This window comes from Pelodiscus sinensis, chromosome Z, assembly GCF_052426305.1.
Source record: "Pelodiscus sinensis isolate ZL-2025 chromosome Z, ASM5242630v1, whole genome shotgun sequence".
In the NCBI taxonomy this organism is placed as follows: Eukaryota; Metazoa; Chordata; order Testudines; family Trionychidae; genus Pelodiscus; species Pelodiscus sinensis.
The window spans coordinates 29,500,252-29,526,788 of NC_143085.1; the positions used below are offsets into that span (position 1 = coordinate 29,500,252).

A 26,537-nucleotide genomic window follows, 5' to 3' on the forward strand; every position below is an offset into this window, starting at 1 on the left:
AGCCCGCAACCCTGTGCTCCCCAGGCAAATGCCCTGTCCTCTAGGCCACTCCAAAACCCAACCCACCTCCCTACCTTCAGAGCATCCCCTCCTACATTCAGAACCCCTTGGCCCAAGACCAGAGCCTACATCCCAAACTCCTACCCCCGCCTGGTGAAAGTGAATGAGATTCAGGGAGGAAGGGGGAGGGAGTGAGCAGGGTGACGCCTCGGACAAGGGAGGGAGCAGGGGCAGAGCCTCAGAGAAAGGAGGGAAGGAAGCTGGGCAAGGGTATTTAGGTTTGAGGTAGATTTTACATTGCACTTGCATTAAAAAAGTGATCTTCTGATTAAGAAGGTTGGAGACTACTGGTCTAGACGGTACTTGGTCCTACTGAGAGGGCAGGCGACTGGACTTGATGACCTCACGAGGTCTCTTCCAGGTCTATAGAACTGGATTCTATTTTTTTTTCATAGCAGCGTAGGCTAGACTTTTCTCTGAGACGCTTGCAACTGCCAAATAGAGTCTTGTTGCTTCTGAAAAATTGATTTGAGGCAGTTAAGAGTGTTTTTGTACAATGAATTCCTGGCATTCTGTTTGATTTCTGGTGGTCTGGAATCCATCTCAGTAAACCCTCCACTGCATTTGGCACTGTCCAGCCCTCTTGTTGGCATTCCCTGGAGATAAGTGGAGGCGGTAATGCGTTTGGAGAATGAGCTACTCTTTCATATCTGGATGTTAGATGCTGCAGAACCAGGAGCAACGCTGGCAGGAACAGCATATGTGAAACCTATGAATACATTGTGTCTCATCTGTAGAACTCACTCTCCCTGTCATCAGTTTGCCTTGTTTCACTAATGCTACATCTTTTGAATTGTCAGTGTTCCCCCCCATGTACCTGGTACCTCAAACCAGCTTTTGATAGTCATGCTGGCAGTCAGATTCCTTTCTGTTTGTGTTATATGTCTGATTTTCAGTCCCATGCCACTGTTGGATTGTCTTTCAAAATCTTTCTCTAGCATGGCACACCATTAAAGAACCCAAGATCTGACAGTGATAGTGAAATTCAGCTGTTTTCTCTGAATCTGTTTTTCTTTTTACACCACTGATCAAGATGCTGTTGATCTATTTTTCCTTGTTCTATTTTGCATCATTTGGCCATTTGGAGGATGGGCATTTATATGTTTCTGTTTTGAAGGCATTTGCCACTTATCAGTACTGTGATACAACTGCAGAAACAGAAGAAGAAATGCAGGTCCCTTTCTCAGAGCAAAAAAATGGACTCCTATCCAAATCCACATTTTCAGCCTGTTGTCTGCATAGCACTGCCAACCAGAGTGCTCCAAAATCACGAAGTTTTAAAATCTTCTATTTTTGTGTTGTTTTGAAGGTTTTGAGGCCATAAGTGTTAATCAAGTCATGTTTTCATGATTATCTGTGCAGCAACAAGGTGACACACATGCTTTTTTAAAGTGAAAGCAGAGAGTCTCTCTCATAATTTTTTGACTCCAGAGAAAGGGGAAAAACACCAAATATTGAAAGACTCTATTACAGAGCCTCCTCAAGAGTTGCCAGTATGTGTTGCCAGCTCATGCTTGTGTAACTGTATTTGATATCTTTCTTAAAGTCTTGGCTTCTAGAGTCATGTTTTGTGATGTCAGTGTTTTTTAATGGAACTTTCTAGATATTGTGGTTGTGGCAAAAAGCATGAAACTGTGCCCCAAATATAACCCGAAAGCTCAAAAGCCAGAAGGAAAATGAAAGGCACCCAGAATTTGATTTTCTTAAAATCTCAAGATTCCCATGACATTTTGTGGCTTGGCTCATGATTATTGAAGGGTTGGCATGGTTACTAAGTAAATCTCTAAGTAAATACTAAGTAAAACTTTTTATTTTCAGTTAGGCCACACTTTTTTATTTGATTTAAATGCAACATTTTTAGTTATGTTTGATTTACAAAGTACAAGGGAGTACTCTGGGAGTCAGCCTGAGATTCAGAAGTTTCTAATTTCACATTCCAGCCTTGAAGCACTGAGGCCAGGTATAGACCTTTCCTTAGATCAGTGCTCTGGAGATTGATCTTCTGGGGTTCAGTTTAGCTGGCCTAGTAAAGACCTGTTAAATCAGCTGCCGATAGCACGCTTATTGACTTTAGAACTCTATGGGATCATGAGGAATAAGGGAAATCGATGGGAGAGTTTCTCCTGTTGACCTCCCGCAATGGGAACTCTGCAGAAATTCAGCATAGGGTATATTGACTCCAGCTATGCGTAGCTGGAACTGAATATCTTAAATTGACTTTATCCCTAAGTGTAGAGCTGGCCTGAGTGCCCTTGGCAGTGTTCTTCTGCACTTCCATTTTGAATTCCTGTGGGGAAGACTGTGCAGCTCCAACATAAGTCACTTTGCAATGCAGAATTATTTGTGAACACATATAAGAATGTCTCAGTGGGTAGCTGTTTTAGTCTGTAACTATAAAAATAATTAGTCCTGTGGCAGCTTTTAATGTGTTAATTATTTCCAGACTTGCACAACTGACCAGAAAATATTACGGTGTTGTACTAAAAGGTCCATGTGACAATGCATTGCCCTGCACTGGCCCTTTAAGGGGCTGAGAGTGGAGTCAGAGGCAATGAGGGCCCAGCTGGAGGCTATAATGAGAGACTACTGGAAGGGGAGGGAGACCTGCTTGCTGCTCTGGAGGGAGGGCAGTAGAGACCTGACTGCCAGGGATGCAAGAATCTCCCTGGAAGAGGGCAGGGCTGGGGAGGCTTTGGCCTAGCAAACCCAGTCTACCAGGCCTGAGGCCCTAGGGGCTACGAGAGGCAGCCATGGTGGTTGGGGCTGCGAGAAGCAGTCATGAAAGGCCAGGCTGCGAGAAGCAGACGCGGTAGCCTGGAGAGGCTTGGGCCAGGGAAGCCCCAGGCCTTAAGGCCTGAAGGCAGGGTTGCTAGAGGCAACCTGGTAGCCAGAAGTAGCAGGTCCGCACCCTTTGCCAGGGAGGAGTGGCTAGAAGGGACTGCAGTCTGCCCAGAGACAGGGGCTAGAGAGAGGGACTGGCAGTGGGCCACTGAGGCCTGGAGGGTGCAAGGGAGCTAGGTGTTCGTGGAAGGAACGGGATGTTCCTGAGGCAAGCAAGGGAACTGGGTGTTCCCTGGCAGAAGAACTGGGGGTCTCAGGGAGAACCCTAGAGAGTGTAGTGAGGAAGACTAACACCCCCCCAGAAGGAGGTGCAGACAAAGACCAGAGTTGGTACTGCCTGAGGGCAGTGCCCTGAAGACAGTGCTGTACCGATGGAGGACATGGGGGAGACGCCAGCGGAAAGGAGCGCATCGGAACAGCCAGCTAATTCCCCAATGTCACTTTGCTGAAGGCGCCACGCTGGTGAGTCGACGTCATTACAGTCCATTAATAGCCAGGCTTGGTTCTAAAAAATTCAGTGCGTATAGCATTTGTACAAATTGGACTTGCACATGCATTTGTACAAATTGGACTAGCAATTTGTGTTCTCTTGTGAAGTCCTGCTGCTCACAATCTGTCTCATTTTACATTTGTGGTAAAAGCAGCAAAGTGTAATAAAGCTTCAGGTGCATCCTACTGTGGCATCTTCTACAGTACTAATCTCTTCTTCTGAGGACAAGGTCAGGGAGGTTGCATGTGATCATCATTGGTCTGTTGCTGCTCCTATCTGGATATCTCATTACATCTGTCATCAGATTTTGTGTTGAAAACTAAGTGAGAGAAGGTTCTTGTGGTCTACTGATACAAGGCAGGATATTTTTACAATCCCAAGCAAGAATGTGAGTGTGCTGTCTTGATCTTGTCAGTTTAAGCTATTGCATGGTTCAGCTTTTTGAATTTGCTTCTTAGTAACCCAAGTTTAATGTTTTTTTTTAAACTGGCAACATGTAGCTTGCATCTTAGCTCAGATGACAGTTTTGTAGCCAGCTCGCCCCTCTACAGTAGGGATGATAAATTTTGATTGATCAACTAATCAAGTAGTCAATGGAATTTCCATCAATTAGTTGAAAAGGGGGGCACTCACTATTTCACTGCACCTTTGCCTTTGAAATGTAAAAGTGCCATTTCCCCTGCTGGGCCTTTGCCTCCCTTCCCCTTTTAAGCTGGCTCCTTCTAGCACTGGCTCCTTCTCTCCCTACTTGGTGCCTTAGATACAGAGGCAGCAAAGGGGGGAAGAGAGTAGTCAAGTAGTGACTCAGCTACCCAATAAACCCAGGCTTATCCGGTAATCAAGTAGTAGGTTACACTCACTACCCTGCACTAATGTATGTGAGCACCATTCCTCAGCATACAGCTATAAGTGGTCACTAGACAGTTTCTTCAATATTATAACAAGAGGGCAGTGAACTCCACTGGCAGTTTAATAGAACCAAACATTAAATACATACTCACCAGTAAGAAACCAACTTACCAATGTTCCCATTCAGAACATATCTAGGATTTTGGGAGCAATGCAAGGTTTTAATAGGTTTGACTGTTTAAATCCTTCATATACTTTGCAGTAGATGTATTATGTGGTCTGTAGTTCATTCATGCACACCCTCGTTCTGCTGAGGAAAACGGGGTTGGAGAAGCTAAGAGATTTGTCCAAGGATATTTTGTGATGTCTGTGTCAAGTCTGGGAATAGATCCCAGGAGCACTGATCCCTAGTTGTGTGCTCTAATCACAAGACCATAAGAATGAAAACCAATCTTGTTGACTTCCCAAGATCACGTGTCCTAGGCTACTGGGCTAATATCTTGATTTTATTTATGTATATACAGGCAGTCCCTGGGTTAAGTACAAGATAGGGACTGTAGGTTTGTTCTTAAGTTGAATCTGTATGTAAGTCAGAACTGGCATCCAGATTCAGCCACTGCTGAAACTGACCAGCAGCTGACTACAGGAAGCCCGAGGCAGAGTTGCTCTGCCCCGGGCTTCCTGGAATCAGCCGCTGATCAGTTTCAACAGGCTGAATCTGGACGCCAGTTCTTACATACAGATTCAACTTAAGAACCCCAGGTGTTCCCAAATCAGCTGCTGCTGAAACTGACTTGGGGACGCCTGGGGCAGAGCAGCTTGGGTGCTGCTGGGTTGCTCCAGTAGCGCCGAGGAGCGGCGCTACTGGAGCAACCCAGCAGCACCCAAGCTGCTCTGCCCCAGGCGTCCTGATTCAGCCGCTGCTGAAACTGACCAGCAGTGGCTGAATCAGGACACCTGGGGCAGAGCAGCTGGGGTGCTGCCAGGTTGGTCCAGTAGCACCCAGAGCGGTGCTACTGGACCAACCGGCAGCACCCCAGCTGCTGTACCACAGGCATCCGGAGCAAAGCCGTGGAGCACAGGGGCAGCGGGACAGACCAGATGCGCCGCAGCTGTCCTGCTGCCCGCGTGCTCCGCAGCTTTGCTTCCTGTCTCCCTGGTCTGCTGGTTTCCCTGTGCTCCGCGGCTTTGCTCCGGATGCCTGTGGTACAGCAGCTGGGGCGCGGAGCACCACGCCGCGGCTGTCCCACTGCCAGCGTCCTCAGAGCTTTGCTCCCCATCTCCTTGGTCTGCTGGTCTCCAGCAGACCAGGGAGACGGGGAGGAAAGCTGCGGAGCACGCGGGCAGCGGACAGCCCGGACGCGCCGCAGCTGTCCCGCTGCCGGTGTCCTCGGAGGCTTTGCTCCCCGTCTCCCTAGTCTGCTGGTCTCCAGCAGACCAGGGAGACACGGAGCAAACCCCGTTCGTAACTGCGGATCCGACATAAGTCGGATCCGTATAACTCGGGGACTGCCTGTATATACAGTGGTTACTGTGCTAAAGGCCTCTATCTTAATAGCCATAAAATAAATCTCCTTATGAGAGTCTCGATAATAATAGCACTGTACTATATGGACATCTGATGTAGCAGTCTGAAAAATAGCAGTCCTCTTGGTGGTGATGCTACCAGGTTTCATCCTATTTGTATATTTTTCATTCCCTAACTTTTCTTTGAGTGTTCTTTCATTTCTTCATTGTTTTGTCTGAATAGTAGCTGTGATTGCACAGACTTTACAGTTGAAACTTTTGGCTGAGTGCCAGAGGATGATCAAACCTTGAGAAGGGGATTCTTTAAAACAGTAGCCCCTTATGTCTTTACTAATAAGCCACACTGAAGGGTGTAACTCCTCCTTCCCCAGACATTGAACAGATTCTCAGTAACTTGCAATATGCTGAGACTAGAACTCAGAACACCTTTTTCAAAAATCATGTTCTGGTCTTCTTTAGAATGACTCAGAGTAACCTAGTTTCTTGCCATTTCAACCAGCAAGGACATTGTCTCAACGACTTGATTACCTGCATCCTGCTTCAAAGGCCTTTTCAGACCACACTTGAAAGAGAATCCTCTGAACTGTCATTCATGCTTAAATTCGACACTTTACACTTTAAGTTTGAATAAAGACTCTAATTATCTTACCCATTACAAAGATAGCTTCCCCAATTATCACCTCTAATATCATTAGCTCAAAGACATTTACCTCCCCATCTCCATTCTGAAATTTGATTTGTCCTTTTCATATGTGTTCATTTTTTTAATTGTATCCTTTGGTGTATATATATGGTTGTGACAATTTTCTTCCACTATTTGATCTGAGGAAGTGGGTCTGGCCCACGAAAGCTCATCACCTAATAAACTATCTTGTTAGTCTTTAAAGTGCTACATAGTCCTGTTTTTTGTTTCAAAGTAATCTCTCTTTGCTGAATATGTGTTGTTGATGTCTCTAAGTGTATAATTTTTAACAGCACTAATAGGATTAATATCATTTTGTGTCATGCATGAAGAGTGCATGTTACAGCACAAAGGCCTCATAGAGACCTCCTCTGTGGGTGCCTTGGTTACTAGTGACATCATTCAGCTTGATATTAATAATGATTTGTGTGTAGCTTAGATGTTTGACTGAAGATGGCCTAAACTAAATCTAGTGGATGTTGATGTAGTCCCATTGCCATGGAAACAGATGCTGCAATTTAAGCTTGCCTGTATCCGTAATATGATGCATGCCCATAAAAGCATGGTCTGTTGGTGTCCATAACCCTTACGAAGTTATGAGTGTGATTAAGAGAGAAAATGGGAAATTATAATGGAATTTGATCTATAATGTAGGGACTGCTAGTTATAAGTATGCAGTAATTCATGGCAGTATCTGTATTTGGAGAAATAAACAAAGCACAAAATTTTTGTTAATTGTAACTTGACCTCCCCTCTGACTACATTACAGCTAATGAGCATAAACTGTGCAATGCATGAACTGAACAGCTAGTAGAGCAGGCTGACAGGTACTGATAAACCTCCCTGAGTTTGGGAGCAAGGGAAGACTTTTGCCTAGGGTGGGATGGGTGGGGGAGACAGGACTCTTCCTGTTCTCTGTCCCAGCTTTAGTAATTACTTGCCAGGTGACTTTGGGTAAATCCATTAAGTCTCTGCTTTCCAACCTATAAAATGGGAATAATGAGACTTGCAAACGCTTTGAGGTAAGCTGCTTAATATTTGTGAATATTTTGTAGTCCTTTAACCAAGGCTTTATAGAAGCTCCTCGCAGTACTGAGGAGGCTTGTGATGAAAGTCCTGAACTGAAAAGATCTGGGTTCTAATCTGTTTGGCCCAGCCTCCCTGTGTTCAAATCACTGGACTTTTCTGTGTTGCACATTCTCCATTGTAATTTCCATCCTGTGTTGAGGCGAAATTCATTAATATTTGAGATGTAATCGAATGCCAAGGTGATGAGTGCCCTAGAAAAAGCCCATCAATAAATAAACATTTAGTAATTATATATCACAGCATTCAATCAATTTTAATGCATCTACAGCAGTAAATGTAACTTTCTTATTCATATGGCTTTTAGTTTGGTCTTCATGCTGTGTTTTTAAACTAGTCAAAAGAACACATGCTGGTAAAATTTCAATTTTGGTTTTTATTTCTGTAACTTCCAGAAAGGTTCCTCTTCACTGAGAGGTGGGCTTCTTACTAACACAGTCGTTTAGCTCCTTGGTTGAGATAAGAGTGAAATTATTAGTATCTCCCTTTTGATTCTGAAGGTGATTTTTTTCCCCTCCAATATTAACCTAATTATTTTGCTTACATTTTAATTGGGTACTCCAGGGCCTTTATGGAATATCAGATGCCTCATTTAAAAAACCTAATTTAATATTGTTTTATATAAATAATTCCCCTACCCTCTGCCCAGGTATTATATTTTTAAGGCAAAATGATATTTTGTTTTCCTAGTTAATAACGTGGTTTTGGGGAGAACCTGCAGACATTAAGTAACTGACAGCTATAAATGATACCTGGACTAATAGGTATCTGTATCTAGCAGACAGAAGGTTGCTGGTGGTGAAAGCAGATTGCTCATAATGAATTAGATGTCAGAGCGAATGATCAAAAAGGAATAGTTAACAGAGCACAGGGCTGACTCATACCACAGCAGGAGATAGCCGAGGATAAAAATGATACACCCATGGGTGTATATATTATTACAGTGCATGTTGTCAGGAAACGACAAATCTTACATTGGAAAATGCATTAAAAATAAACTATTATTAGTTTCAAGACCTTCAGATATTTTTCCAATAACTGTATCAGTAAGCTTCTGTTTCCATTTAATCATGGCTCCTAGCAACTATGCCCAAACGTACGTGTGTGTGTGTGTGTGTGTGTGTATTATCATTCCATTTATTTGTGGTGTCTGGGCGCTAGTCTTTTTAAATGGCATGGTTACAATTGGCCCAGATGCATGAGTGAGTCTGAGTGGCTGTACTACCTATTACTTGACCCGGCTTTTCAGGCAACAGCTATAAAAGGATATTGAACAGTCATCAAGGATGAGATAAGAAGCAATTTTTAAGCTATAAAGAGAGGTGAGAGAGGAGACTTCATTTCAAACTACAATGCTTCCTTTAGCTAGATCAGCATTCAGCATCAGTAGTGATATCTAAAGCCCATCCGTAATAAAAAAAACCCCAACACTACAAAACAATAAAAATGATGGGAGGGAAGGCGAGGGCTGCATTTATATGTCTATAAACTGAGAGTACTGGAGTGCAGCTAAAGAGCCTAAATGGCAGCCCACCCATGCCCTTTACCTCTCACTGAAGTGTCAGGGTCAACCTGATCAGCTTGGGTTCATCCTTAGTGAACTCAGAAAGTTCCACAGTCATGGAGATGCAAGGACCAACTAACGTGAGACTAGCTTCAAACATTAATCCTGATTGGTATTGAAAATAAGCATGGTTGTTGCTTCCCTTGGCAATTTTCCAGTATATCTGTCGGTGTGGCAGAATTAGGGCAACCCCTGATGTGTGAAACCATATATAAAGCTGTTCATCCTTTCTTTATTTCATCAGTGGCTACACAAAGTGTTGTGGTACGTAGCAGGGTGCAAGCAGTTAAAGTAAACTGTATTTAACTGTCGTCTTTGATACTATACTTGGTTTGGAGTCCCACAAGCACTGGAGGGAAGAAGCCATAAATGGTTGAAATTGAAGCCATAGAACCTCAGTGATCAAGAAAGAATCTTAGATTGGCTTGGCTATTGTTTTCCTGTGTGATGACATATTATTTTTGTTTTGAAAAAAATATTGTGAAAAAGACATTGTCTGGCTCAGTAAGACTAAAATGTAATCTCTTGTGGACAGCAGTCTCTTGTATTCCCTGTTTTTCACTTGCACTATAATCACACTCTGACCAAAGAAAATTGCAGTGCAGGATAGATAGAGCCCTGTATGGATACAAAATTTGTATGTGCTTCCATATCTGCAAAAATGAGCCAGAAGTAAGTGACTAGTCAACTAGTGACTCAGCTAGTTGCTTTCCCCCCACCTTGCTGCCTCTGTCAGAGAGGCGGGGGGGGGGAGCAGAAGCTGGTTTAAAAGATAGTTCTTCCCCCCCCCCCCCAGCACCATTTCCCTGCAGGGAGAGAGGCAGCAGAAGCATAGTGAAGGATTGGGTCAGAGCCAGGAATCAGCTGTTCTGGCTCTCACCTAATCTCCCTACTGCCCTTGTGCTTTTTAGCTGTATTAAGAGTCTGGTGGCTCTTAATACATTTAGAAGGCACAGCTGCAGCAGGGTTAGCTCCTGGAGTTGGAAGCTAACCCTGCTGTGGCTCTGCAGTTTTCCCCCCACTTGTCAACTAATCTACTAGTCAATCAGCTGATTAAATGCGATTTAACATCCCTGCATGGATATAGAGCGGAGATTCTCGGATTTACAGAGCTCTAAGAAAAGATACATATTTAAGATATCAAGATAGAAAAGGGACCCACATTATAACTGAGTGATATTCTGAGAATTAGAGACTCTTGTTAACACAGGAGGGGAAGAATAGATGCATTCTTGGGCAAAGTTATTGAGGGAATTAATTGTAAGTCAAGGAAGATTATGGTTGTTCTTTACAAGGTTCTTTCAAAACCCATTTGGAGCATTGTGTGAAATTAGGGCCCAATTGTGCTAAGCAATATACAAATACTTGAGGAGAGACAGTCCATGCGCCAGTGAGCTTACAGTCTAAATAGAGAAAGGTTGGGAGGAGAAACCGTTCCCCCGGGGATGTGAATGACTTCCCCAAAGTCACACAGTAAGCAGATGATGGAGCTAAGAATAGAATCTATTTATTCCAGTCCAGTGGTCTGTCCACTAAACCATGCCTCCTCCCCTGACCTGACCCTGACATTCATTTTTCCTCTGGAGCAGAAGAGGCCAATGAGGATCAGTCTGGAAAGGGGGATTTCTTACTTAGTATTATGGGAAGTTGACCTCATCACAGTTTAATTAGCTGAAGGGAAATCTTGTGATGTTTTATCATGAGTTTTACATTATTTTGCGTTTTTTCTTATAGCCACAGATTCTAGAATTATGAAATCATGTGAGAATTTCAGCTTTAATTTATAAATGAATACATGGCTTCTAGGACTTATGGTTGTTGAGGGAAGTTTGAAAATGTAGACTGAGCATATCCTAAAACCTCACTAATCAGAAGGCAAACAAAAAGAACTCCACATTGTTTATTGTTATGTTAAATAGTGCTTTGTTGGATGCCTGATTCATGGTTGGGATTGGCAACACTGATTCAATGCTCAGGAAAAGACCATTCTGTATTCCAGGGAAATTGTATTACATGTGATCATCATGACATGACACACATGTCCCCATTGGGAGAGACTGTGAGACTCTATGAAATCCAGCAACAATCTATAGCGAAATGTTCCCTTCTCCATACAAGCTGCTTATACTATATGCTACATACTTGGAAGTGACAGTGAATGGATGGGTGGCAATTGACTTTAACTTGTCATGGTAGATAGGGATGGGAAGAGGAAGGATACTGGGCAAAGTGTTCAGAACACTGAATTCCCCATTGACTAAGGACATTTAACTTTCAGTAGTCAAATTAGTACAAAGTTACTGTGGGGTTGTGATTCTGTAGAGATCCCAGGTCTCACACATAATGGCAGGAAAGAATGTTTTCTCCCTTCTTTTTGGCTGGACACTGGGAAATTTTTCCTGTGGCTTATAGATGAATTGGCTATAAAATCCTTTCCTTCTCTACCTAAATCAGTGTCTGATTGGTGATGGGATATTTCAGAGCTGTCTAAGCTAGGGATGTAATAATGTAATCAATTAACCGATAAGCAAAAGCTTATAGGTTAATGCTATAGAGTACACGCATTCCCCCACCCTGCCTGCCAGTAAATTTTTTAGCAGGCTGGCCAGCAGCCTGGCTCTGGCCTGGCTTGCGATGGGTCCAGGACCTATTCCACTGAGGCTCTGCATTTAAAGTATACAGTATTAGGAGCTAGGCAGACAGGCAGCCTAACTCAGTTCCAGCTTGCACCAAGTCTGGCAGCTCAGACCCCCCCCCCTCAGGCAGGGGCTGCTGCCACCCTGTGCTGATGCCTCTTTAAACTGGCTCCCTTTGTGGAACAGCTCCCACGTGCCACCCTACACTGCTGCCTTTGGTACAGAAGCAGTAGCGTAAAGTGGCAAGGGGCTTCCCAGGAGTGAGGCCAGAGTGCATTGGCTGCTGGCCCCATCCCCCTGGGGACTATAGAATAGTAGAGTAACCGCTAAGAATTCATGAGGTTACTGAACTATTCAATTAACCAGTATTCAACGTCCCTAGTCTAATTCAGTAGTTCCCAACCATTTTTATAGGGAGGGACTGGCAAACCCATCCACAAACTTTTGTCAGACTGGTAACATCATATTTGCATATACATTGTGCAAATTATGAATAAGCAAATATGAAAATAAAATGTTATCTATCTCCTGGCCCCAGCCCAGCCCCTTATGTCCCAGTGTCTAAAACCCTTTGACTTCCACCCCTGTACCCTCTGATCTTTTAACCTCACCCAACACCTCTTTGCCCAACCCCATCCCCACACTTGGCAAAGTGAGGCTGCCCCCTCTAAGGAGCATGGTCTTCACTGCTGTATGGGCAGGGGAACAGCCATTAGTGGCATGCCACCTCCCTTCCCAAGTGCACCTTTATAGGTAGGGCCAGGGAGAGAGTGTGGAGGCCCAGCCAGTCCACCATCTTACCTGGATGTGAGGGAGGGAGGCAGGCACCTCCTGCACTGCCAAAATCAGCCATACAGACAAGGGGAGCAGCTCTTGGAGGCGCACATGTCTGTTCAGCTCCAGAGTTGCGCTCCAGCAGCATGCTGTGGCCTGGTGGTTGGGAATTGCTGGTTTAAGCTATCAGTGACTGGTGGTTGCTACCATCCTGTTGGACTATGAAGGGTGAATTTAATCTCAGTCCAGTTCCCAGTAAACAGGTGCTGCTATCACACAAACTACTCCACATTGGTGTCTCATTAGTGCCCTTGCTGTTAGCCTACTCACAACAACAACAAATTAGCAATGGAATTTGCCATGGAGTATAAATTTCCACTTTACCTTACCAGGGTTAGAATTGAATGTGTTGGCAGGTCAGTCACTGGAAGTTTGCCTCTGTGCTCCCTTTGCTGTTTTTTCTCTGTGGGTAAATAGATGCCTACATTCTCCAGGGCTGTCGCTGTGGGCACCTTCAACCAGCATTAAATTCACACTGAAGTTTTAAAATATCCTCACAATTGCTGTGATGTACTCTTTAGTAACATTGAAGCCAAAGGTCAAAATTTCTAGCCACCGAACTGGAGACACAGCTTATGGATTTAAAGGAACCCCTTGGTTATTTTTCTCAGAGAATAGTCTGTGTATTCATTATTTATTGACATTAGTTTTCATGAAATAAAACATCATCAATCTTTGTATTGTACGTTACATAAGTTCAACCCTAAACCCTCCTATCCCATGGAAAGCAAGCCTGTATAAATGTCAGTTATGCATGAAGAAACTTCACTGAAAAACAAAAGCATGTAAGCCTCTTGTAAATGTCTTAATTTATTTAGATCTGATTGATGGTTACATCTGTAAAATATAATCATTGGTAAACAAGATAAGGTCTCATTATCTATTTTTAAAAACTAGAACAATGTTTTGGACTCCTGTTATTAACATGTAGCTTATGCTTTTTTTTTAACTGTTCTATTCCTGAGTGATAGCTTTGCTGGAAGTAGCAAGATATATTTTTTAAAATACTCAAGTGAAGCCAAACATTTAAAGATCTGTTCCTTCATTGGTAGTTTCACTGTAAATTGAACTATGGATCTACAGCTCAAAATGTGGTATGTGACTGAAAGCAAAGCATGATGAATAGGATTGTATTTGTTTAGCATCATCCTATCATGAATATCTCTCATGAGCCATGTTGAAATATAAATGGCAAACTCAATAATGGTATATGGATTATAGATTGCCATGTCATTTGCATGCGCAACTTACTGCTAGAAGCTTTCATTAAGCAAATCAGTTATGTAAAGTGAATGACCTAAAATAGAGCATTGTGCAAGTCTTCTAGATAGCAAAAGCCATGTCAAAGTTGACATTGCAGATAGAAATGAGCTCTTTATGGACCTAGAAGAATGGAACTGGTATAACAGGCGAGTTCTGCACACTGTGGCTATGTCTACACTATGGCTTTTGCCAGATGAGGCAATGCAAATGAAGCACCGATTAGCATTTTGTCACACTTCATTTGCATAATCTATTCTGAGCTGTTTTTGTGCAAAAACATGCAGTGTGGCCATGTCCATTTTGCGCAGAAACCCCTTTTTGCACAAGATCCTTATGCCTCCGGAGGCATAAGGATCTTACGCCAAAAGGAAATGTCTACACCGCATGTTATTGTGCAAAAATGGCTCAGAATAGATTATGCAAATGAAGCAGAACAAAATGCTAATCAGCGCTTCATTTGCATTGCCTAATCTGGCAAAAGCCATGGTGTAGACAAGGCCTGTCTGTATAAATTAACTCTGAAGAAATGAAGGACAATCAATTTCTGTCGGTACAGTTCTTCTGGGCATTGAGAGATATGGGATGTATTTCAGGCCTACCACAGACTTCCTGTGTCATCTTGAGCAAGTCACTTCATTCTGCAGTGTCTCGATTCCCCATCTGTAAAATTGGGTTAATTAATGTCTCTGTCTTATATAAATGTTGTGAGGCTTAATACCTCATGTGAGGTTCTATGAAACAATGTGCTCTAAAAGCACGACAAAATTTACACTCATTCCCAGCTGAAGCTTTTTGTTGTGAAGAAGGGTGTTACAGACCAGCACCTTAAGGGGCCACAAGTTTGAAAAACTCTACTGGTGGGGTTGGGATTTTAGACAAATCACTTAACTGTGTCTCCTTTTCCCAGTTGGTGGTGGTAACCTCACAGGCAGGTTGTGGATTAGTTAATGTTTAAGCACTTTTGAAAACGAAAAATTTTATGTAAAAGCAATATTATCATTTCATTTTATAGGACATAGTATCACATCTAATTTAAATACACTAACTCTTTAACTTGTTAAAATGAAAAAAACAGGGAAATTAATTTCTCAGTGTTTCTATGGCCACCATTTTTAAAAAGCCAAAGTTTGCATCTTCGTAAAGATGGACAAAGACAATGTCTATGTACCTCATAACATTTACCAAAAGTTTTCCCTCAAGCTGTGGGAGTATGTATGAATATTAAGAGAACCTAAAAATCTGAAAGCCTGTCTTTGAGTGAAACCATTTGCTTATAGCCCTTTATTTCCTATTGTGAAGGCCTCACAATAAATGGGGTTAGGTTAGCCTAATATTTAAATTACATTTATTGGAATTATTCATTCCATAATTATTATTATGGGGTCATGTGCTGTGTCCCATGTTTGTGCTGCTGTGCCGAGTGATTTATTTTAATCAAAGCCTTTAAGTAACTGGCATTCTTGCTAATCATGGTGCATCTGCTTCTTTGGTTCCCTGTTACAAGTAATTTAATGCTATTACTTTAGCTGGAAGGGCTCTGTGTCACCATCTGTCCTGGAAAACTATTGAGGGGGCTCTATGGAGCATGGAGTGTCATCAACAGAAGAGAGAGAGAATCCTAAAGAGATGACTGGATTTCCTGTTGTAATATAATATAAGAGGGTTTACTGTGATTAAGGCTTAGATGAACTTATATCTAAAGGTTATTAGCTGCTATTTGAATTTGCTGGTGATGTTTCCCCAGATGTATAGGGAGAGATGTAATGTTAACAGTCCATTCCAGGTTGTAATCACAAAGGTAAACCATTAAAAGGTTGAAGTTTGTAAAGATACAAATCCTGTAAAATTAGTATTTAAAGAGCCCAAATCAACTGTCTGCACATTTGCAGCTTTCAGCTGTGTAACATTCAGCAGCAAAGGGTTGCCAGATGCTGCTCAAATCAAACATTTTCCTAATCAATGATTATTTTTAATTGTTGTTTACAGATCTATACCACGTTATAAACATCTCTTCAGAATATGGCCAAGATTCACAACAGACATGAAAAGGCTACATAGTTGAAAGAGCAGTCTGCTTTTCATTATCAAACCCAGGGATAAAGCTAAACTTGTAAATTGAGCACAGGCGTGTGGTATCTTTCATGGCCATTTCAGAGCACGTCACTGATGCCTTTACTTTAGTTGTGAGAGGAATTCATGATTTATAATCTGGTTTATAATCGAGTTAGGGAATTGCTCAGTTCTTAGTCTAACCAAAACAGTCCTTCCCAAACCATTGTGGTTCTCTAGGTTTTTCCTGTAATCTAATGGAAAGCATAGGAGCTTTTGGCACCCTACTGCTAACAGTTTTGGTTTTTGTGATGGTTGCTATCTTTATAAATGTACCTGACTAGACAGTGCAGAGTAACTTACATATTTTGGGTTTTTAGTATCTTTTGGACCGACCCAGAACTCCCCTGAAAGTTCAGCTCCAGATATCATTTCTGCAGTTCAGGCCCGTTTTAACTGTATTAAGCAAACTGCAGCTGCTCTACACTTTTAATACACATCAAATATATAAATATATTTGCCACATATCAAGGCAACTTCTGCAAATAACCTACAGGCGGGAAGAGCAGATATGCACTACACAAAGGGCAAATTCTCATTCGGGGTAAAGCCTCTGCAGAGGCTAATGTGTCTAAAACCTCCTCCAACCAGTATAGTGGGTGTGATTTAGCCACAGTCACTTTGGAGCTGTTGTTCCAGACTCTGGGTTATTGCAGTTGGCTGTGGTCCTCTACAAGTCGTACTGCCCAGGCATTTTGTCTGCTGGATCTATGCAGCTCATGTATTCATTGGCCAGGCGTCTTGTTTATCACCATCTCTTCTCCATGGTTTCATAAAGGAGATCACAGCAAGGAATACTCCATGGCATGCAAGGACACATAGCATGTCTGTGTGTTCCTTCATGGGCTGCCATCTTCTATGCAATGATTCCATTGTACACCTATGCCAGAAGTTGTCCAGTAAAATAGTAAATCCTCATCTATGCATAGTCTCAGGGTATGTCTACACAGCAAAGTTATTTCGAAATAACTTTCCTAGCATCTACACAGCCAAACTGCTATTTTGAAATAAATTCGCAATAGCAGAGCACTTATTTCGAATTTGGTAAACCTCATTCTATGAGGAATAATGCCAAATTCAAAATAGCAATTTCTAAATAAGTGCTGTGTAGACACTTATTTCGAAATAGGGGGCCTCCAGCTTTCCCAGGGTGCCCTGGTGGCCACTCTGGCCTCAACCAAGAACACTTCTCTCTCTCCCGCCCTCCCCAGAGCCCTTAAAGGGGTAGACTCTGGCCACAGTGCCTGTGCCAGCTCCAAGCCTGCCAGCCCAGATCCAGCAGTCACTGCCCTTGACCCAGTGGCCCCAAAACATGAGCCAGCAACCCATTGGCAGCCAGCCCTCCACTGCTCCCCAGGAGCAGTCTGCCAGCTCCCAGGAGCCTGCCAGGGCCGGGGAAGCTGGGCACCTTCCTGGTCCAGAGTGGAGATCATGGACCTTATTCAGGTTTAGAGAGGATGCCCCCAATGTCCATGATCTCTGCACAAGATGGAAGAACGTGGCCATCTATGGCAGGATAGATGCTAGCCTGGCCACCAAAGGCCACATGCAAACCCAGGAGCAGGTCTGCATGACAATCAGTTGGTCCAGCGAGACCCCTATCCCTGATCCCTGAGCTTCCCCTCACCCTTCTTCCCCTTGCTTCCCTCCTCCTAGGTTTCTCCCTCCCTTTCCCCACCCTCTCATCTCCCCTCTCACGCCTCCTTTCCCCAGTCTCACCAGAATTTCATTCCCTCACCCCCAGTTTTGTTAAATATAGAGAATTTGTGTTCATGGAAATACATGTATTTTATATCAGATCAGGAAGGGGGGCTAGGGAGGGGTAAGTGGAAGGACGTGAGGGAGGAATGAGGCACAAGCTTCCAGTGGGACAGACCAAGGAGGCTCTTAGTGCTCCTCAGGGTGGAAGTTCTCCTGCAGGGCCTCCTGGATACTGACAGCCCCCCAGTGAACCTCCCGGATGGCAGCCTGCAGAAAGTGCAGCCAGGCTCATAGCAACACATCCAAGAAAAGCACCAGAGTGCCCAGGGGCAGCTCTGGCTCCATGTTGACAGTGCTGTGGTGTCCCAAGTGAGGGCAACCAGAGCACGCAGACACAAAATGCTTTGCTGTCCCTTTGAGGTACACACGCAAGCAGGGAAACCTGAGAACTGGCTGTCCGGAGGGCGGGGGGGTGTCCCTTTAAGCACAGACCTCAGATAGCCTCAGGCAGCAGCCCCACACAGTAAGTCCTCACCTGGTGCCCTGCTGGAACTGGTTCTGGCCAGCCTTAAATGTGATTCAGAGTCCACTGAGTGTGGATGCGCTATTTCGAAATGCATTTTGTGTAGATGCGTTATTTTGAAATAAGCTATTTCGAAATAACTATTTCAAAATAACACTGTAGTGTAGACATACCCCCACTGTGTACAGCTAGATTTACCCTGATTACTCATAAGCTGTTTTAATGACTCCACATAAAGCACAAAGTCCCATTTGGCAGGATCTTTTCCTCTGCCATAGTATTTGTAACAAGCAAATTACAAATTTGAGTTCATGGAAACAGAAAAGGAATTGGAAATGTTATAGTATAACAGTGCTTAGCTTTTCAGAACAAGTTGCACACAAAGCATTTTATAAAGGAGACCAGTATCATTAAACCCATTTTAAAGATAGAGAATCTGAGGCACAGAGAGGGGAAGAGACTTGCCCAGGGTCACCCAGCGTACCAATGTAAAGTCCCCCTGCTGTGGCAGAAGTCAGTCTGAGGCCCTTTTGATCACTGTCTGAGCCCCAGAGCCATGTGTGTGGTGGTACTGAAGGGCTAGCTGGAGGAGGATTGCCCCCAGCCCTGCCCTTTTGCCCTCTCCCTCTTACGACTGGCAAAATCTGTCCCCAGGCCTGTGTTGGGTCCATTCTTGATAAATGGTCAGTCATTAGTTAGTTGTTTCTGAAAGTCAGAAAATGACACTGCTTTTCAGTAGTGCCTGTATAAACTACCCTGGAGCCAGTTTTTCACCTGGTGTCACTATAGAGTGACATCAAGCAAGTATCTGGCCCAACTCTTTCTGGAACTTTTTACTTGGTGGAGTAAGCTGAGTGGAAATTGGTCATTGGGCAACCTCCGGTGTGAGAGATTTCTTCCTGGAAGAGAATCATCAGTTTCTGAATCACAACATTTATAGATTCTTAGGATATTCAACAGCAACATTTCCAGTTAAAGGCATGCAAATTACTCCCAGAGAGTTGTAAATTTTGTCTGATAAGGAGGGAGTGGCCTGTTTTACAATGAGCTGATAAAGCAGAGCAAATAGATTTTCACTTAAAAAACTGCTAAGGGTAGGTTTACACTGCCCAAGCCACTGGGAGTGCAGCTCTCAGCGATAAATCATTGTCTATACTGGTACTTTTCAGCACTAAAGCTTTTGTGTCACACCTCTGAACAACTAAAGTTTTTAGCGCTGAAAGTGGTAGTGCAGACACATCTTAAGGCTCTATACACAGTACAGCTTATGTGGCTATAACATCTGTCGCTCAGTGGTATCAATAAGCTACCCCACTTGATGATGCAAGTTATAGCAATCTAAACATCATTGTGGACAGTGCTATATTGACAGAAGAGTTTCTTTTGCTGATATAAATACTACACCACATGGGAACTGGAATAATAACGTTGATGGGAGAGCTCACTCCCATCAGCTTTGCATGTCTTCAGTAGCAAAGATACAACAGCACCACTGCACTGTTGCAGAAGAAGCTTTTCTGCTAACATAGCACTATCCATACCAACACTTAGGTCCCAGGAATCAAACATGATTCTGGGATGCATAAATAGGAGTGTTGTAAGCAAGACATGAGAAGTCATTCTTTTGCTCTACTCTGTGCTGATTAGGCCTTAAGTGGAGTTCTGTGTCCATTTCTGAGCACCACATTTCAAGAAAGATTTGGAGAAAGTCCAGAGAAGAGCAACAAAAATGATTAAAGGTCTAGAAAACAAGACCTATGAGAGGAAGGCTGAAAAAACTGTGCTTGTTTATTTTAGAAAAGAGAAGACAGAGAAGGGACATATCATCTGTTTTCAAGTATCTAAAAGGGTATTACAAGGAGGAGGGAGAAAACTTTGTTCATCTTGGCGTCTGAGGCTAGAACAAGAAGCAATGGGCTTAAACTGCAGCAAGAGAGGGGACATTAGGAAAAACTTCCTAACTGTCAGGGTGGTTAAACACAGGAATAAATTGCTTAGGGAGGTTGTAGAATCCCCATCTGTGGAGATATTTAAGAGTAAGTTAGATACACATCTATCAGGGATGATCTTTTCTAGATGGTGCTTGGTCCTGCTATGAGGGTAGTGGACTAGACTTGATGACCTCTCAATCACCTCCAGTGCACTGCTTGTCCTTGGGCAGGTTGAAATTTCTTATGTGCAATACAAATATTGAGGTAGTGTGTGGATACACACCACAAATACAAAAACCCTAGATTTTATAAATATGTGTTGAAGAAAATATATTAAAACAAGGGATAGTTAACAAGGAACAATGCTTACGATATTTAACATGAATGATATGCTATCATTCGAAGGTGCTGATTTCAGTGAGAACTTAGTGAGTTCAGGCCTTTTCATGTTTCAGCCCAAAGTAGAAAGCTGTTATCTGATTCTGAGTTCTTGGAGACTTTATCTCTAGTAGTAGGTCTCAAGCCAGCCATTACTGGATTTTATATGGTGTGATTTGGCACTATAAATGTCGTCCTGTTTCAACTAAGGATGTAATAATGTAGCCGTTAAAACAATTAAATGATAAGTAGATGCTTATCAGTTAACGCTATTGGCTACACACAGTCCCTCCTTCCTTCCCCTCCCCGCCATGACTCTGCATTTAAAGTATTTTGAAAGACAGCGCAGCGCGTAAGCACACTTGCTCAGTCCTGGCTTGCTTGGACTTGGCGCAAGCTGGGAGTGAGCCAGCATGCTAGCGCACTGGCTCTCAAGCTCTTTCAATGCAAAGCCACTTATCAGTTAATAGTGTATCCGACAAAAATTGTTAGCTACACGATTACCGAATTACACGCTTCCTAACATCCCTAGTTTCAACCGTTGCTTCAGATTTCCATGTACTAATGCCATGTAATGAAATTGTTGAGCACCATAATTTGTATCAGCTCTTCAGACCAGATGCTCTACTATTATTTTGTCTGACACATTTGCCATGCCTGCTGGGTTACTGCCTTTACTTTGATATGTTACAGAATTACAAAATGTTCAGGTCATCAAGAATATTTAATGTTATTGTCATAAATATTTGGACAGGACTTTGCCACTGCTTACATAACCACTGAAAGAGAGTAACTTGTTTTAAGAGGATGTGTGTTTAATGAACAGCAATGCTTCCAAAAAATGCTTTTAAAAATGTGTTTTTCTCAACTACCTATCACAATTTGCAAAAAACAAACCCCGAAACATGTTTAGGGGTTTTTTGTGTGTCTGTACAGATTTTAAATGCTTTGAGAATTGGTTTGAAAGTAAATAGTTCTTATTTTCTTGTTGTCTTGTCCTCAGTTATAGATTCTAATCCTTTACATTTTATTGATCACTTTTTGTTAAATCATGTTTCCTTTCAATTTGTTTTTCTGCCAGCGAGAATGGGTCGTTATTACCATATCTTTTACAGTCAATTTGTACCAGTCATTCTAATTTGTTAATTTCTAAAGTAATATCCTTTCCAATACACTTTAAAAAAATAAACCAAAGAAAAATGAATCAAGTGTTTGGAGAGACTGAATTCCCTGCATTACCCTACCCATTGCAGTATGAGTGTTAGAACTGCACAAACATTTTGGGCATCTCTGTCTTGCTCTACAAGCATTGAACTTAGGTTTTCTTATTAAAGGAATGCTGTCAGGATTCCCAATAAGGTACAGTTCTCAACATAAGCTGAGATGGACTTTGCCAGAAGGTGCTGTGTTCATTCTGGTGAATTTAATATATTTATTATCAGGGTGTAGTCTTCAGGATGTCCTTAAAGAGTTATCTCTTGCCAGATCATTAGAGGAAAATGCCACAAAATGTTATATTTTCTGCCTACATATTGCATCGCAATGTTGCAGCTTATTTGTTGATTGAGATAACATTGCAAAAATACATGTCAAAGTAGGCAAAACCCCACTGCTGCTACTTCTGGTAATGAACAACGTTATGTGGTATGCTATGATCAATTCAGTTCTGAAACTAGACTGCAGAGTTCTTGAATGCAGATCTTTGGTTCAGCCTGTTTCAGATAGGGCAGTTGCCTATGACATTTGAATTTGGATTTTGATTTAACTTTCTCACAGTTCCCAGGTTGGCTTACAGTAGGCATTTATCCAGAGCTGGTGTTTAATAGACCATACATACTATCTGCTTTGGTCAGTTGATAAATAAGATGACCCAGTAGGGCTCTTGCATTTACAATCTTTCGGGGAGGAAGGAGCAGCATGTAATAATCATAGATCAGGTGGCTCTGCGGTGAGGAAGTTGTATTTTGATGATTGATCATTATTGTTGAATATCAGTTCATATAGGGGAAATGCCATCTCTAGTGTTAACATACTTTGAGCATGTGGTATGTAAAATGTGTACAAGCTAAAACAATGGTGTCTTTTCAGAAAAAGAGCAGAGAAGAGACGTGTGGAGAAGGCAGTGGTGTGGAGATCCTGGAAAACAGGCCATACAAAGATGGTCCTGGTGGCATTGGGCAGTATACTCATAAAGTATATCATATTGGTATGCATATACCCAGTTGGTTTCGGTCCATATTGCCAAAAGCAGCTTTAAGAGTTGAAGAGGAGTCGTGGAATGCATACCCTTACACAAGGACAAGGTACCATTCTATATATCTATATATCTAACCCTGCCTAGATTTTTAAATGTATTAGCGAGTGGAACTAAATGTCACTTTACTTGCCATGAATCACAATGACATCTCTTGTGTTTCCATGAATATTCTTTAGAGAAACATTGGGTCCTAGTCCTGAAATCCTTACTCAGTCCTCACTTTGGAATAAAGCAAACTGAACTTTCCCCTCACTTCCTGACAAAGGGAAACAGCCAGCAATGTCCTTGTATGAATTGAAGGAGTAATTTCAGACACTCTGCCCTCCCTAAGGGTAGGAGGCTCAGGGCTAGGGCAGTCCGAGACAGGTCGTAGGGTCCCCCCTCAACCAGCTCCTTTCACATGCCATTTGTTTGTTTTGTTTGTTTGACACAATTCCATTCCTGGCACAAACAAACTCCTACCTTGCTTTAAGTTATAAGAGGAAGCTCTGTACTGAATTTGATGGTCCTAGTTCTAACTGTTTAGGAGGAATTCTTAAACAAATAGACAAACTCTCTGAAATATATAGCAGATGTATGTGAACATGGAAAGGTCACCATGTCAAACACTGTCTAGTAAAAGTGAAATTGGATTCTCATCCCAACCCTTTTCTAGGTTGGAAAGTGCGAAAAGGGGGAAAGAGATTTGATACTCCCAGATACAATTTAGGACCAAATCTACACACACACACCACCTAATCCCCAACCAGGAGTTTGCCACCCAAGATACACAAACCTGGAAATCCCAGATGACCCATCATCTCAACCATTGGCACACTTACAACAGGATTCTCTGGCTATATCAACTCTTTCCTCAAACCCTATGCTGCCAGCACACCTAGCTATCTTCGAGACACCATCGACTTCCTGAGGGAAATAGAGTATCAGGAATCTTCCCTGGCCACCATCCTGGCCACTGTGAATGTAGAAGCTCTTTACGCTCTTTACGCAAACATTCCACACAAAGATGGATTACAGGTTGTCAGGAACATCATCCCTGATGACACCACTGCATACCTGGTTACAGAGCTTTGTGACTTTGTTCTCACCCATGACTATTTCCAATTTGGAGACAATTTATATCTTCTAGTCAGCAGCACAGCTGTAGGCACCCGCATTGCCCCACAATATGCCAACGTCTTTGTAGCTGACCTTGAATAAGGTTTCCTCAGCTCTCACCTCCTAGCACCCTCATTCTGCTTACGCTACATTGATGATATCTTCATCATATGGACCCATAGGAAAGAGACCCTTGAAGAATTTCACAGGGATTTCAACAACTTCCACCCCACCATCAACCTCAGCCTGGAACACACCACACCAGAGATCTACTTCCTTGATACTTACAATATAATTATATGATGGACACATTTCTACCACCTTACACCAGAAATCTACTGATTGTAATACTTACCTTAATGCCTCTAGCTTCCATCCAAGACCCATTTCTCAATCTACTGTTTACAGCCAACCCCTAAGATACAACTGGATTTGCTTCAGTCCCACAAACAGAGACAAACACCTACAGAATCTATATAGAGTATTCTTAAAACTGAAATACCCACGTGAAGAAGTGAAAAAACAGATTGACAGAGCCAGAAGAGTATCCAGACATCAGCTACTTCAAGATAGTCCCTGAGTTGCGAATGGTTGACTTACGACCATTAGCAGGTACGACTGAAGCTGTCGTAAACGGCAGGCCCCGACTTATGAACGTGATCTGCGCTTATGAACAGCGCAGTCACATGCAACTCTATAGGGTCCGACTTATGAACAAACCAAGTTACGACCAATTGCTTGGTCCGTAACTGGTTCGTAAGTCGGGAAGAGGATGTAATCTACAGCCTGTTCTGGAAAACGACCCCTTGCTCTTAAAGGCCTTGGGGACAGGCCAGTCCTTACCTACAGACAACCCCTAACTTCAAACAAATTATTTCCAGTAACCATGCCACACACCTCCATCATACTCATCCAGGAACCCACCCCTGCAATCGACCCCGGTGCCAACTCTTTCCGCACATCTATAATAAGCGATATCATCACAAGACTAAACCACCACCTCAGAGGTTCATTTAACTGCACATCATCTAATGTGATCTATGACATCAAATACCAGCAATGCCCCTCTGCCAATGTATATTGGCCAAACTGGACAGTCTCTATGAGAGAGAATTAATTAATACACAAATATCCAAAAGGACAATTCACAAAAACCTGTTGGGGAGCATCTTAACTTGCCTGGGTACAAATTAATGGATCTCAAAGTCACTGTTTTGTTTCTGGCCAATTCTACAAGCCAACTTCACAGGGCAGCCTTAGAACTTAACTTCATTTACAAGTTTGATTTCTATAACAGAAGTATGAATAAAGACATTGGCTGGATGGCCCACTACATTCCACATCCTGATGACATAAAAAACCAAACAATGGGTATTTAAGAAGAATTAGCACCTTCTCTATTGACATGCAGCATTGACACTGTAATTGACTATATCTTTCCCCCTTTTTTTCCTCACCCCTCCCCCATTCCCTGTTTATTTAGAAATTGGACCTTTAATAACTCCATTCATCTGAAGAAGTGGGTTGTGCCCACAGAAGCTCATGACACCATCTACATGTTTTGTTAATCTCTAAAATGCTACAAGACTGTTCGTTGTTTAAGTTTTTCCAATCAAATAAGAGATACTCTAGTGGTTCTCAGATATTTACATGCTGCAAGTATTATAATTATAATTATTTTTTTTTTTTTTAAAGAAAGAAGTAAACATACTCCAAGTAGAGTTTTTTGTCCCAAAAAAGGAAAGAGAGCCCAAGACTACATGGGCCACCCCTAGCCACTTTGCCATTGCCATTCATTCATATGGAAGGTATTCAGATAGTAGGATGATGAGCAGCAGTATAAAACCTTAAATTAGACAACATAATATCTCACTGTATAGCATTTATTCCTGTTTGGAGGGGGAGGAGGAGAAATAAAATTGTGTTAAAGGGCAAATGTTTGTTGACTGCCTTTGTGATGGAAAGTGAGATTATTCATTTCTGAAATAGTCTCTCTCCTGCTGTGACTATTTGTCAGTGACTTGGGACGCAACATTGTCTTGGCCATGTAGGTTCCACGCCCCAGCTAGCTGCACAGGGAAGCTGACCCCTGTGTCAGGTGGAATTTACATAGCTCTTGTGCTGAGCATAGTCACGTTTAGCATAATATCGGAGACAATCTGTGATCTTGGAGTTCTACTGTAGCAGAACCATAGAAGCCGTCTCCTTAGGCCATGTTCTGACCTTAAGAACAAAATGTGTACAAAGCAAAATCTCCGGCTCCTTTTTCATATATGCAGGTTGCATTTTAAATTATATTTAAAGCAAAACATGAGAGGGAAATGGCCTGGATTCGCAGCCAGTTAGTAGGTATCTGTTATGAAAGCACTCCTCTACTCCATCAAATCTAATAGGTTTTAGTCTAAGCTTCATTACTCTTCTCTTCCAGGTATACGTGTCCCTTTGTGGAGAAATTCTCTATTGATATTGAAACATATTATAAAGCTGATCCAGGAGATCATGTCAATGTATTCAACCTTTCTCCTGCAGAAAAAAGACAGACAATTCTTGGTGAATATCACTTTTTCGCTTCACTTTGTTTTCTTCTATCCTGCCTATTGATTGCAACACAGTGATTTTTTTTAGGGGAAGAAATATATTTTCTTTGTATGGGAAAACATTGTTCCTATATATATTTTCAAAACATAAAAATCCCCAATGTCATCTCA

At 42.4% G+C, this 26,537-nt stretch overlaps 1 protein-coding gene across 11 annotated transcripts in view; it reads left to right on the plus strand.

Moving 5' to 3' along the window:
* Positions 1-26,537, plus strand: part of PITPNM2 (phosphatidylinositol transfer protein membrane associated 2) — a 264,295-nt gene that overhangs the window by 156,131 nt on the left and 81,627 nt on the right. For 10 of the 11 annotated variants that reach the window (XM_075898565.2, XM_075898562.2, XM_075898568.2 and 7 more), the window contains exons 4-5: positions 22,563-22,777; positions 26,258-26,379. In XM_075898565.2, the coding sequence (XP_075754680.1) occupies positions 22,563-22,777; positions 26,258-26,379 (337 nt within the window). Of the gene's footprint in view, positions 1-22,562; positions 22,778-26,257; positions 26,380-26,537 lie in introns of those variants that run through there. The other variant, XM_075898573.2, reaches the window with a different exon arrangement.